At 41.8% G+C, this 12,325-nt stretch overlaps 2 protein-coding genes across 2 annotated transcripts; one reads left to right on the top strand and one right to left on the bottom strand.

Annotated features, from left to right (window-relative positions):
* The first annotated feature begins 4,835 nt into the window (after positions 1-4,835).
* On the top strand, positions 4,836-6,333 carry LOC114539643. The gene is made up of 2 exons (XM_028560258.1): positions 4,836-5,661; positions 6,239-6,333. The coding sequence occupies exons 1-2, from the start codon at positions 4,836-4,838 to the stop codon at positions 6,331-6,333; spliced, it is 921 nt and encodes a 306-aa protein (XP_028416059.1).
* Positions 6,334-6,572: 239 nt separating this feature from the next.
* LOC114539642 lies at positions 6,573-11,067 on the bottom strand. The gene is made up of 5 exons (XM_028560257.1): positions 10,296-11,067; positions 9,868-10,137; positions 8,747-9,727; positions 7,266-8,658; positions 6,573-6,972 (listed from the first exon to the last, which is right to left on the bottom strand). Exons 1-5 carry the CDS (start codon positions 11,065-11,067, stop codon positions 6,573-6,575), a joined length of 3,816 nt encoding a protein of 1,271 aa, XP_028416058.1.
* Positions 11,068-12,325: the final 1,258 nt, after the last annotated feature.

The following is a 12,325-nucleotide window of genomic DNA, read 5'->3' as shown; positions in this document are numbered from 1 at the left end:
GTCAAATCTAATAAATGAATTAAATTAAACCAATATTCTTCGAAACCTTAATCCTTATTTTAATATTCATCATATCCGCTGTAGCTAAACCACCTGTTAACTTGCACAATTTTTGCGGAACAATTCATCAGTAAAGAAAAAATAATCCGATAATTTATTAAATCTCTAATAACCTATTCATATTCATCAGAAAATTGCAAATTGGGCGAGGCTGGAAACTTGTTGAGACCATTTGCATAACCGACCAACTTGTCAACTAGGTAACAAGATGGAAAAAACATAGGTACATATAGCGTACATGTTGGTCGCTTTTTGGGGTAGGGGTCATTTATGTGGTTGTCTCATTAATTCTTGCACCTTGTTGTACGTTAACCGCGGTTTTTGTTACGTTATTTCTGGACAGTGCTGTATATAATTCAGAAGCTTGGTATTGAAAGACTGGCGCCCGCGCGGCAGAGCAAGTGTCTTGCCGAGCAGGTGTCTTGTTTAATTGTTGTAGTTTAATTTATGTTGGCTGTATGCATACTAGTTTGGAAACAAGTGTTATGTAAAATGAGTAATTATATTCATGTCAATTTGCTTATTTTCCTTTAAAACAGGTCATTGCACCTGCCAACATAACAATATCACGCACACGAACGTAAAATTACTGTGTTAGTAAAAATGTCCCTGACTTAAATAATGATCAGGCATTTTGCCGCAAATTTAACGATACTGTTGCTCACAACTGCGAATGTCAAAGCTAGCAATTGTTCCCCGACGAATTACGACATTATATTAAAAGGTGGGCAGTTCTGCTTGTTCATAGAAATATTGTCGAGAAAACCGATTTTAATTTTCGTGGTCAATATTGTATTATAGTATATTAAGATGTATTAAGAAATTATTGCGCATACTTCATTGATAAGATATTCGACATTTCATTGCTGTTTAAAATTTAGCAAAATCTTTGTTTAAATTTTCACTAGGAGGTTCATCATTACCCAGCGATGAAATAATATCGAGACACAACGTATCATCTTCGGTGGTCATGTTGGGTTGTCACACTCACTGCAAAGAAGAGGAAAAATGTGTTGGTTTCAACTACAGAACAACAAAAGATGTTGAAAATTGTCAACTGACAAACGTCACCAACAACAGAGGCAACTCAAAGAAAGGACATTGGATATTGATGAGGGATGCTGAAGCGGTATGACGTTCTCAATTTTTGTTGTAATTGAGAGTTATTTTGAGAGAAGCGTGAACATTTTGTGAATTTTGCGGAGCTCGTAAATATGAATTAAATCGTGGTTGGCGATTGCGTACGATTTTTGCATAAGTAAGAAATTTGTCTGAATGGACGCCTTGCACTTCAGACTAAGGCGGCTCTTTAATTTAATAGTATGAATTATTTATATACTAAGAATAGAAGCATACAATACAACCTCTCGCCATTTCAAATCAAGCAAGCAATTTCCAGAGGCAGATGGACTCAAGCTTATAATCCATTTATCAACATGAAATGACTTCATTACATTTCTTGAGAACGTCTCGATGTTTTCGAAACGTGAAACGTTCGTTTCGGAACAACGCATGTTGCATTTGTGGTATAATAAATAAGATTTTGAAACAAAACAATATACAATTACTTAATGCCAGTTTCCGTGTTTGGATGGCCTGATCCAAACACGCGGGAATGTTGCGAGAGTTAAGAAAAATTCGCAATTGCTTTATAAAACAACCACGACAAGGCCTGAATTTAAATTTAAATTCTTTAAAACTTTTAAATTTCTCGTACCCAGGGCTCTTACGTTGTTTGGGCTTCGACCAATCAGAACATGCGTTGTATACATGTTATTTTATAATAGAAATTTCACAGTCGTTAGATGCTCGGGCGGCAGTCGGTGTACCCTCGTAAAGCGCTCACAATGCCTTCCCGCGCGTTTTGAAATTTCGTTTTATAGGACCATGTTTAGGCCTAACGTTCTCTATGAAGGCGAAATTTGCATTAAGAGCAATCAAAAGTTTGTGCACAAAAACTATGATTAACAGAGAATATTTTCAGCGGCGTAGCTAGCCTGACGATTTTGTCCCGCTATGTAAATTTCGAGTTATTATAATTAATCATTTCTTTAGAAATTTATTGTTTTCATGGTCAATGAACATCAAAATATTAGCATAGCAGGACAAATCGTCAGGCTAGCTACGTTACTGATTATTTTTATCCCTGTTTTGTTTTGATGCGCTCAGCATGCGGGATATTTTCAAACGGCTAACTTTAAAATAGGGAATGGGGAATGCGGGAATGGGGGATTGCGGGAATGGGGGAATTCGCGAGAATGGGGGAATGCTGGAATGGGGGAATGCGGGAATGGGGGAATGCGGGAAGGTGGGAATGCGGGAATGGGGGGATAGGGGAATGGGAGAATGCACGAATGGGGGAACAGAAGAATGGGGAAATGGGGGAGGGGGAATGCGGGAATGGGGGAACAAAGGAATGGGGGAATGGGGGTAACGGGAGTGCGGAAGTAGGGGAACAGGGACCGGGAAACAGGGGGATGGGGAAGTGGGAGGAGGGGGGAACTGATGAACGGTGAAACTGGTAAACGAGTCTGCGGGGGAACCGGGGAACCAAAGAATGGGGGAACAGGGGGATGGGGGGGACCAGGGAATGGAGAACCAGGGAACTATGGACTCATTGAGCAGCTAAACTAATAGTAACAGTCTTGAGCCTAAAAGGAACAACTGCTAATACATATTATCCACATCATAGGCGTGCATACAGTATTATGGCTCACTGCATCTAGGATACTAATTACAAATATATTTATTGTTTTTAATGCCAACCTGGCAAGTGTTAATTGTTATTGTGAAACCCAGCTGGCACTCTTGTATTAGATTTTACCAAAGTGAAAAATCATAATATAATGCCTTTCAGTAAAAATTAAAACTATAAATAGAATAATTGTATTGTTGTGTGCTAGTGTGAGAGTATTTTGCCTATAAATTATACTATTTAACCCTAAAAAATTACTAGTATATTCAGACTGGTTTACTCCACTGATTTTAGACAACAAACTTTTTGGGAAACAAATAATTATGATGAATATGTTTTTTGAAAGAAACATTTTTGGTTACAATATGAAACAACAATGTGCATTTTATGAATAACTTGGTAATTAAGTAATAAGCAATGTTTGCACTTTATAATTATTAAATACTTGATAAGAAATCCAGATATCTGCTGTATGAACCTCAAATAGCCATACAAACATTGCAATACTGAATATTATGTAGGTATATTACCTTTTAATGACATTCATTGGAATACATAAATACTTCCTGTACTACAATAAATATCTAAAATGCCCTACTTGATTATATATATATATATATATATATATATATATATATATATAATATATATATATATATGTATTTATAGGAATAAGGAATGTATGTATTACACTGGCAATGGGCCAATAGCATGCTACTCCAGAAATGAATTCTCCAAATGTTAGTTTACCTTAATTACATACCCTTTCCCCCATTTCCCATCCCTGGTTTCCTCCCTCATTCTCTTGTTCCTCCGTTCCCCTGGAAACAGGTTCTGCCGATTCCCCATTTCTCCTGCTCTCCAGTTCCACCATTTCCCCAGTTCTCCCACTCCCCATTTCTTCCATTTCCTGTTCCCCTATCCCCTAGTTCTCATGCTCCCCAGTTCCTCCTTTCCCCTGTTCCCCAGTTCCTCCATCCCCCTGTATCCTAGCTAGCTCCTCGGTTCTCATGTTCCCTGGTTCTCCTGTTATCCCCATGTGTATTATGTAATTAAGGTAAACTAACATTTGGAGAATTCACTTCTGTAGTAGCATGCCATTGACCCATTGCCAGTGCAATGCATACATTCCTTATTCCTATGAATACATATATAATCAAGTAGGGCATTTTAGATATATTTATTGTAGTACAGGAAGTATATTTATAATGTATTCCAATAAATGTCATAAAAAGGTAATATACATACATAGTAGAGCAAGTCTAGAGCAAGTCGTAGCAGCTTTTGATAGTTACTGTAACCCAAAGAGAAATGAAACCGTTGAACGTTATAGGTTTTTCTCGCGAATTCAAGAGACAAACGAGCTATTAGAACAGTTTGTTACAGATTTAAAAGTTTTAGCAGCGACCTGCAATTTCGGTAGTCTTAAAGACTCACTGGTGCGAGACCGCATAATTTGTGGTATCAGAGATAAACAACTTCGCGAAGAGTTACTAAAAGATCAGAACTTAGACCTTGAACGCTGTCTAAATGCTTGCAGAGCAGCGGAATTGTCGAAAGAGCGAAGAAAGGCACTCGAAGAAAGCGAAGTCATAAACTCGTTGCGGTACCAACCCGATAAAAGAAAGTGGAATCGGTCAACAGAAGCGAGACGAACTGAGCATTTATGAAGGAATCGTGGTTAGAGGAGAAAGGGTGGTAATCCATTTTCATTAAGGAAAGAAATGAAGAGTCGATTGCATTACGCACACAGTGGGGTTATCAGCACATTATCCGAGCCAGAGAATCTATGTATTGGCCTGGAATGAGCAGTGAAGTCCGACAGTTAGTTGAAACATGTGATGTTTGCAGAGCCTTTGATCAACAGCAGCCGAAAGAGACGTTCGTTGCTCACGAAATCCCAAATCGACCTTGGGCCAAAGTTGGAACGGACATATTCAGTTATGATAGCCGTACCTACCATTTGTGTTGACTACTATTCCTCGTTCTGGGAAATTGACCTTCTGGAGAAACCAAGTCAGTAACTATTATCCGTAAGTTGAAAGCACAGTTTGCCAGACATGGGATTCCAGAGACGTGTATGTCGGATAACGGACCTCAATACATTTCTGAGGAGTTCAAGCAATTCAGCCAGCAGTGGAAGTTTCAACACATTACCAGCTCTCCCATATATCCTCAAAGCAATGGTAAAGTCGAAGCTGCTGTGAAATCTGCCAAGACCATCATGAAGAAAGCTAAGAAGGCGGGGACCGATCCATATCTTGCTCTCCTCGAGTACAGAAATACCCCAACACAAGGGTTAGACAGCAGCCCTGTGCTGCGTCTAATGAGCAGACGCACACGTACTCCGTTACCATCGTTACCAGCATTGTTGGAGCCAGTAGTCTTTAGGAACACTTACGACAAACTTCTAAAGAATAAGGAGAAACAAGCAAACCAGTACAACCAAAGAGCAAAAGATCTACGAAAGCTATCAACTGGTGATACAGTGAGGCTCATTCCACCAGGCGACAGACAAAACCAAGCAGTGAAGGCGCGGGTAAATGGTCAAGTTGGACCTCGTTCGTTCGCAGTGGAGACAGAGAGTGGAGCGATATATCGGCGAAATCGGCGCCACCTTCGAAGAACCAAGGAAGATTTCAACCAGGCCGAATCTGCAGTTAAGTTGCACAGCGGAGTGTCTACACCATTAGATCGCGTTCCTGAGAAACCTTGTAACACACCACCTGAGAAGCTTCGTGATACACCATCGAAGCCAACGCCGGAAGTACCGCCATTACGACAATCATCGGCACCTGAACCGTCAGTGACGAACTCGAATCCATCTGCAACCGAAGGTGTTACAACAGCACAACCTCCGATCGTAACGCGCTCAGGACGAACCGTGAGGAAACCGAAGTACCTGGGTGACTATGTCCCCGAGCGGGCGCGGAGCGCCTGCGAGGGTACTAATTCCGCTCGGAGATTAGGAATTACACCCGGAACCCGGTAGAACATAGCCGAATCCAAAGTTGTCCAAATTCTTTGTCATGGACGGTCGACGTTGGGTGGTTTTGTAAGTTATGCGCATGCGCGAGTAACGTCTGGTAATCAACGAACGTTCTGATTGGCAGACAGAAAGTTTGTATTTCAATGAGAACGTCAGCAATTTAAATTAACTGTCATTTCGTAATTCGTATTTGGTAAACATTTTTGTAATTTGTAAAAGCGTTTCATAAACTTTGTGCAAAGAAAGTAAAACGAGAAGAAACAAGATATATGAAGCATGACAGTTAGGAAAGATGAACGTGGATACGGTCAAGACAAAGCCGTGTAAGAGGAATAATTCATAATCTGCAAACTTATAAATGTTTTCAAAGACAAAGGGTACGTGTTTACTTTGTTTATTTCGTATTTGTTTCGCGATAAGAAAGCCGTATTTGTATACTTTTCAGCTTTGTATTCCGTTTATTTGTTAAATTTTCAGCTTTTTATGTTTTGCAGAATCTCCAATCGATCCCGCGCACACTGGTCCACGTAAAAAACCACTCAGGGGACTGTATTCTATCGTTTATTTAAAGATTCTATTTACAGCGTGAGTTCATGCTTCCTCTACGATCTGACTCAAAAGTTGTATCAAAATTCAATGCAAGCGTTAATTAATAGTGCTATATTACATTACAACGTGTCTTTGTGCCGAATCAACAATGTGTCCTTGTGACGTATTTACAAACAACTAAACTATATTTACATAAAGTGCTCACGTAACTGCTGCACGCGGAACTGGCGGCGCTGCGCGGGGACCTACAACATCCCACCCACCTTGATTCATACACGTCTATGAATCAAGCATCACCCTTGTCTTCGCTTTTGAAATCTCAGCAGCAGCTCGTCTCGGACGCTCATGCAGATCATGCAAGGAACCCTCTGCCTCACCTGAAGGGGAATTCCCTTCCGTCCCGTTCCCACCCGGTCGAGCTTGAATTTCCAACGGGTAAAGTTTCTGCACCGGTCTTTTCAGGTAAACTGGTTTACCCTTTCCTGCTATTCTTAACTTAGCTCCCCTAACCTCGCTGTCATTTCCTAAAATTAGCTGTTCTACCTTCCCTAGTTTCCACTTGCCTCGCTTCTCTCCTTCTCCATAAACTACAACTACTTCGCCCTCCTTCAAACTTCTTGCCTTTCGATTACCACTTCTATGAAACTCTCGTAACCCTATGAGATACTCACTTTGCCATCTGGTCCAGAAATGTTGTAATTTCAATGTAATATATTTGAATCTTTCTCCACAACTACTTTCCTCCTAGCTACCTCCCTCCGTGGTATGAAATTAATTGCTCTTCCGTAAATTAAGTGTGATGGCGTTAATACATCGCCTTCGAATTCTTCATATTCTTCTGTCAATGGTCTGGAATTTAATGTGCCTTCTATCTCTACTAATACTGTGTTAAGTTCATCTACTGTTAATTTGGCATTGCCTAAAACCTTCCTGAGGCATCGTTTAACACTCCTAACCATTCGCTCGAAAAACCCTCCCCACCAAGGCGATCTTTCTAAGTTAAACCTCCAAGTTACTCGCTTCGTTAATAATTCTGCTTTTACTTTAGGTTGATTAAACAACTTCTTTACTGCTCTCTCTGCTGCCTTAAACGTCTTGGCGTTGTCTGACACTATTAGGCTCGGCATTCCTCTCCTCGCTGCAAATCTTCTCATGCAACACAGAAATGTCTCCGCAGACAAATCACGCACTAGCTCTAAATGTATTGCTCGAGTCACACAACAGGAAAATAATGCGATATACGCCTTCTTGGATGCCTTGGTGCAACACCTAACAAACAATGGACCTGCAAAATCTACTCCCACATTAGAAAAAGGAGCAGCTTCCTTCACTCGAAAGCCTGGTAAATCTGCCATCTGTCTCCCCCCATATGCCCTTCCTTCTAATTTCTTACAGGTGACGCATTTACCTATAACTCGCTTTACCATTTGCCTTCCCTTCACGACCCAATATTTCGTCCTTAGCCTGCCCAAGGTTGCCCTAACCCCACAATGGTGCACTTCACTGTGACATTTTCTGACAATCAGCTCAGTTAATCTATTATCCTTGGGAATAATGATTGGGTGTTTCGTGTTGTACTCTAGCTCAGAGTTACGCAGTCTACCCTTACATCTTATGATACCTCCTTCTTCCATCAAGCCTAGACTGTTACTAATCTGGGCGTACTTTTTAGCCTCCTTTAACTCTGCCTGAGCCTGTTTAATCCATCTATTTTCCGCCTCGTCAAGCTCCTCTACTGTCAATTCTCCACAGCGCTTTTCCATGCCCTTAGACTTTGCTCGTGCATTGAACCCAAACCTAAGTACCCATGCTGTTACTCTGAAAAGTCGTTCCGCTGTCCCATAATCCTCCAGATTTATCACTTTGCTTATACTAGCTAACTCTTTACTACTAGCTACGACCATTACGGAAGACTTTCGTTCTTCTTCTAAGACCGTACTTGTTTTGGCAGCAGCCTCAAATTTCGGCCACTCCTCCTTAGACCTAATAAGCCAATCAGGCCCCACCCACCATAGCTTGTTATCCTTCAATTGTGAAGCAACTACACCCCTAGACCCTATATCCGCGGGATTTTCCACCCCAGGACAATGTCCCCAATCCTCCTTGTTTGTTAATTTCAGGATTTCATTTACTCTGTGGCGGACGAATTGTTTCCACTCACCGTTGTTCATTATCCAGTAGAGTGCTGTCATGCTATCAAGCCACAACTTCGTATTATCTATACTAACCTGGTTTTCTAATGAATCTTTCACTGACTTTAGTAACTGCGCTAAGAGCCTCGCAGACATTAACTCTAACCTTGGAATGCTAGTTGTTTTAAGAGGTGCTACTCTTACCTTTGATGTTAACATGCGGACATAACTTCCTACATTTGTATAATAAACAACATATACTACCGCACAATATGCTTTCTTACTAGCGTCGCCAAACCCATGTAATGTGCACCCTAAAACCTCTTCCGCTGGATTGGTATATGCATCGAGGAATAGTGATTTCCTTGGTCTCAATCAAATCCCTATACCAGATTTCCCACTTTCTTAAAGGCTCTTCCTTAAAGCTGTCGTCCCAACCCGTCTTACTATTACAAACCTCCTGGAATAAGATCTTGGCACTAACTATCAATGGACTTATTATCCCTAGAGGATCGAACAAACTGGCTAAAATGCTCAGGAGGTTCCGCTTTGTTGGCGATAACGTCTCTGCCTTTTCTCCCACCTTGGAAATTTCAAATTTCAGTTCGTCCTTGTGGTTATCCCACACCTGCCCTAAAACCTTATGGCCCTTTGACTCACCCCCTACTGCTCCCAAAGATAACCTAGCATATGTTTCCTGATCATTGATGCTTTGTTCTGACGAACCCTGATCTTTTTCGTGAATCTCTAGTTTACTCCTTAACACCTCACTGTTGGTCAACCACTTCCTTAATCTAAAACCCCCTTGTGCCATTCTTGTCTTAGCCTTATCATAAAGTTCAAAGGTCTTCTCTACCGTACTCTCACCACTGACCAGGTCGTCAACGTAAAAACTTTCCTGCAACTTTCTTACAAATGCAGCATCTATTTCGTTATACTTTGTTAAATGATGCCTTAAGGTTGCATTCAGTAGAAATGGTGATGCATTCACTCCAAAAACTACTCTACAAAACCTATAAACAACTATCTCCAACTTATCACTTTCTATATCATTGACCCACAAAAATCTCAAACAATCTCTATCCGCCTTATCTACTTCAACATTCAAAAATGCCTTTTCTATGTCACCAACTAAAGCAATCCTATTTTCTCTGAACCGTATTAATATGCTGTATAATAATGGATTGAGAGAAGGCCCAACATGTAGGCAGTCGTTAAGCGATGTCCCAGACTTACCTTCCTTGGATGATGCGTCATAGACGATCCGGAGTTTAGTGGTCACTGCCTCCCTGCGAATACTGCCTGGTGTGGTAAATAATGAACCCTTTCAACCTTCTCTAATGCAGATACTGGCTCCACTATCCCTCGCTCTACCTGGTCTCTGATGATAGAATCATACTCTGCTAACAATGCTGGCTCTTTCCTCAGTCGTCGCAGCTGACCCTTCATTCTACTTAAGCTATTTGCATAGTTGTCAGGCAACTTCTTATGGCTCTCCTTCCAGGGCAGTTTGACTGAATATCTACTTCCTGTAAATGATATTTCATCTAAAAACTCTTCATGTACCTTATCTTCCTCACTAATGCCTAACCCTTCAAAACTCCATAATTTTTGCACATTACTCTCCAAACTGTCTTCACTACTCAATCTCTGTGCTACAAAATTCACTTGGACTGGCTCCGCTCTCTCAATGTCTTGTACTCTCAGCGGTCCTGATAAAACCCACCCTAATCTGTTTCTATAGCAACAGGTTCTCCTGATTTTACCTCTCTTGGTTGTCCCTGTCTGAAGCTCCAAAGGTAGTCTGCCCCTATCAGAACATCTACTTCTAACTCATCTTCTGACTTAGAAACATCTGAAAACCATATACCTTCCAGATGTTTATACTCCCTCCGTGCTATCTCTACATGGCTATTTCCTATGCTACATATTTCCGGCACTACAAATGCTTCCAGTGTGATAACCTTATTTCCGTTAAGAGGTTCAAGCTTTAATTCAACCACTTCCCTGTGCTCGGCTTTTACGCATTTTTGACCGAACGTATTAATTCCTAACAATTCCCTTCTATACCCTGGGATTCGCGAGACCAGCTGCTTTGGAAGTAACAAAGGAACGATGACTTCCCGCGTCAAAGAGGACCCGCACCTTAACCACCCTTTCCCCCTTAAAACGCCACGTGCAGTCTGCAAGGCAACCAGGCTACCAGTTCCAGCATGCAAGTTACTATTAGGAGTAGTCACATGCACATTCGTGTTATTGGGTACGTTTTTACATTCGTCATTAGGCTTGGGTATTTCGTCATGCTTACCCTCGCTCTTAGGACTCATTTCGCACAGTGCAACATGATGAGCCCCATCACAAACACTACATTTGTTCTCGACCTTACAACTACTGGCTCTATGACCCTTAGACAAACAAACAAAACATCTACCGTATTTGCGAGCCAAACTCTTTCGTGTCTTCGGATCCTTTACTCCCTCACAGTTCTCGTGTTTGTGGATCTTCAGGCAGAAAGCACAGTTTCCCTTCCTTTCACTCGCTATTAACGTGGATGCAGTTCCATGTTGTTGACCATATTTTCTACCCGACGCCGAACTCCCATCGTTTCTTTCGTACTCTCGACCCGACCGATCCCACCGCATCGTGCGCTTCACGTAGTTCGAGCTCTTTCTCAAAGGCTTGTAGCATTTCCTCCATTGACCACTCCAGGAAGTTCTGCCCTCTCGTAATAGTCAAGCGAAACTGCTCGGGCAGCTTCTCCATGATCGTCGGAACAACAATAGCGGAATACGAGTTCTCGTTCACCCCCAGGGCTCTCAAGGCGCGGTTATTCGTTTCGCAGCTGTCAAACAACTTCCGTAGTCTCTGCGTGTCCCTTTCTTTGTAAACTGCCGGCAGTTGTATGAGTTCATTCACGTGTGCTCGTTGAACTATGCTTTTCTTTTCAACCGTTTCTTTAGCAATTCCACTGCACAGTTGTAGTTTGTCCCTGTTAACGCTAAGCCGGCAATTGTAGACTTCGCTGGTCCTTCCAAATATCCGCGCAATATGCAAACTTGTCAACGTCAGACAATGCGTCATTGTTGTCTATCGAGCTTGAAAACCCGTCCCAAAACTCGGGCCACTCACATACTTTACCGTTGAAGTTCTTAAGCTTTAGTTTCGGAAGCTTTGCTCTGACGATCTTTCCCGTACTGGCTGTCGATATACGGCTCTGGTCTAGGTTTCCTTCGTCTGGCGTCGTCAACAATGGCAGTCTTTGTTCACCGGATTCCCGCAGCGCGTCGTCGATTTTCATCAATGTCCTTTCAAATTCTGCGACCGCTTCGTCTGAACTTTCGACCTCTTTATTGAGCTGTGCTTCGGCGTCTTCATCTCCCGAGGCGCTTAGTATGTCAATGATCTGTTCATCGAGTTCCTTTAGCCTCTTGACTTTCTCTCGTAACGTGACCTGGCTTTGTCTCAGCCATGTCAAATCCCTTTCTGCTTTCTCGTCAATCGCTCTCGGAATCGTTTCAACTATCTTCGCTACAAGTTTACTAGCCGAAGCTCTATGAGCTCCTCTCACCCGTCTTTTCTTCGTCAGATCGTCCATACCTTTCGTTGTTCCACTTCACGCTAAATCTTTTGCACACGACGGCAGCGCAAATATCACTCGCTCTTTGTCCGCAGCCTCGTTCACCTTTCACAAATCCGGCTCGAAGGACCACTGTTTTGCAGAATCTCCAATCGATCCCGCGCACACTGGTCCACGTAAAAAACCACTCAGGGGACTGTATTCTATCGTTTATTTAAAGATTCTATTTACAGCGTGAGTTCATGCTTCCTCTACGATCTGACTCAAAAGTTGTATCAAAATTCAATGCAAGCGTTAATTAATAGTGCTATATTACATTACAA

This window comes from Dendronephthya gigantea, unplaced genomic scaffold, assembly GCF_004324835.1.
Source record: "Dendronephthya gigantea isolate DGI-Jeju-01 unplaced genomic scaffold, DenGig_1.0 000210F, whole genome shotgun sequence".
Taxonomy (NCBI): domain Eukaryota; kingdom Metazoa; phylum Cnidaria; class Anthozoa; order Malacalcyonacea; family Nephtheidae; genus Dendronephthya; species Dendronephthya gigantea.
Note: the sequence above shows the minus strand (reverse complement) of the source record. Positions and strands in the feature narration are given on the sequence as shown.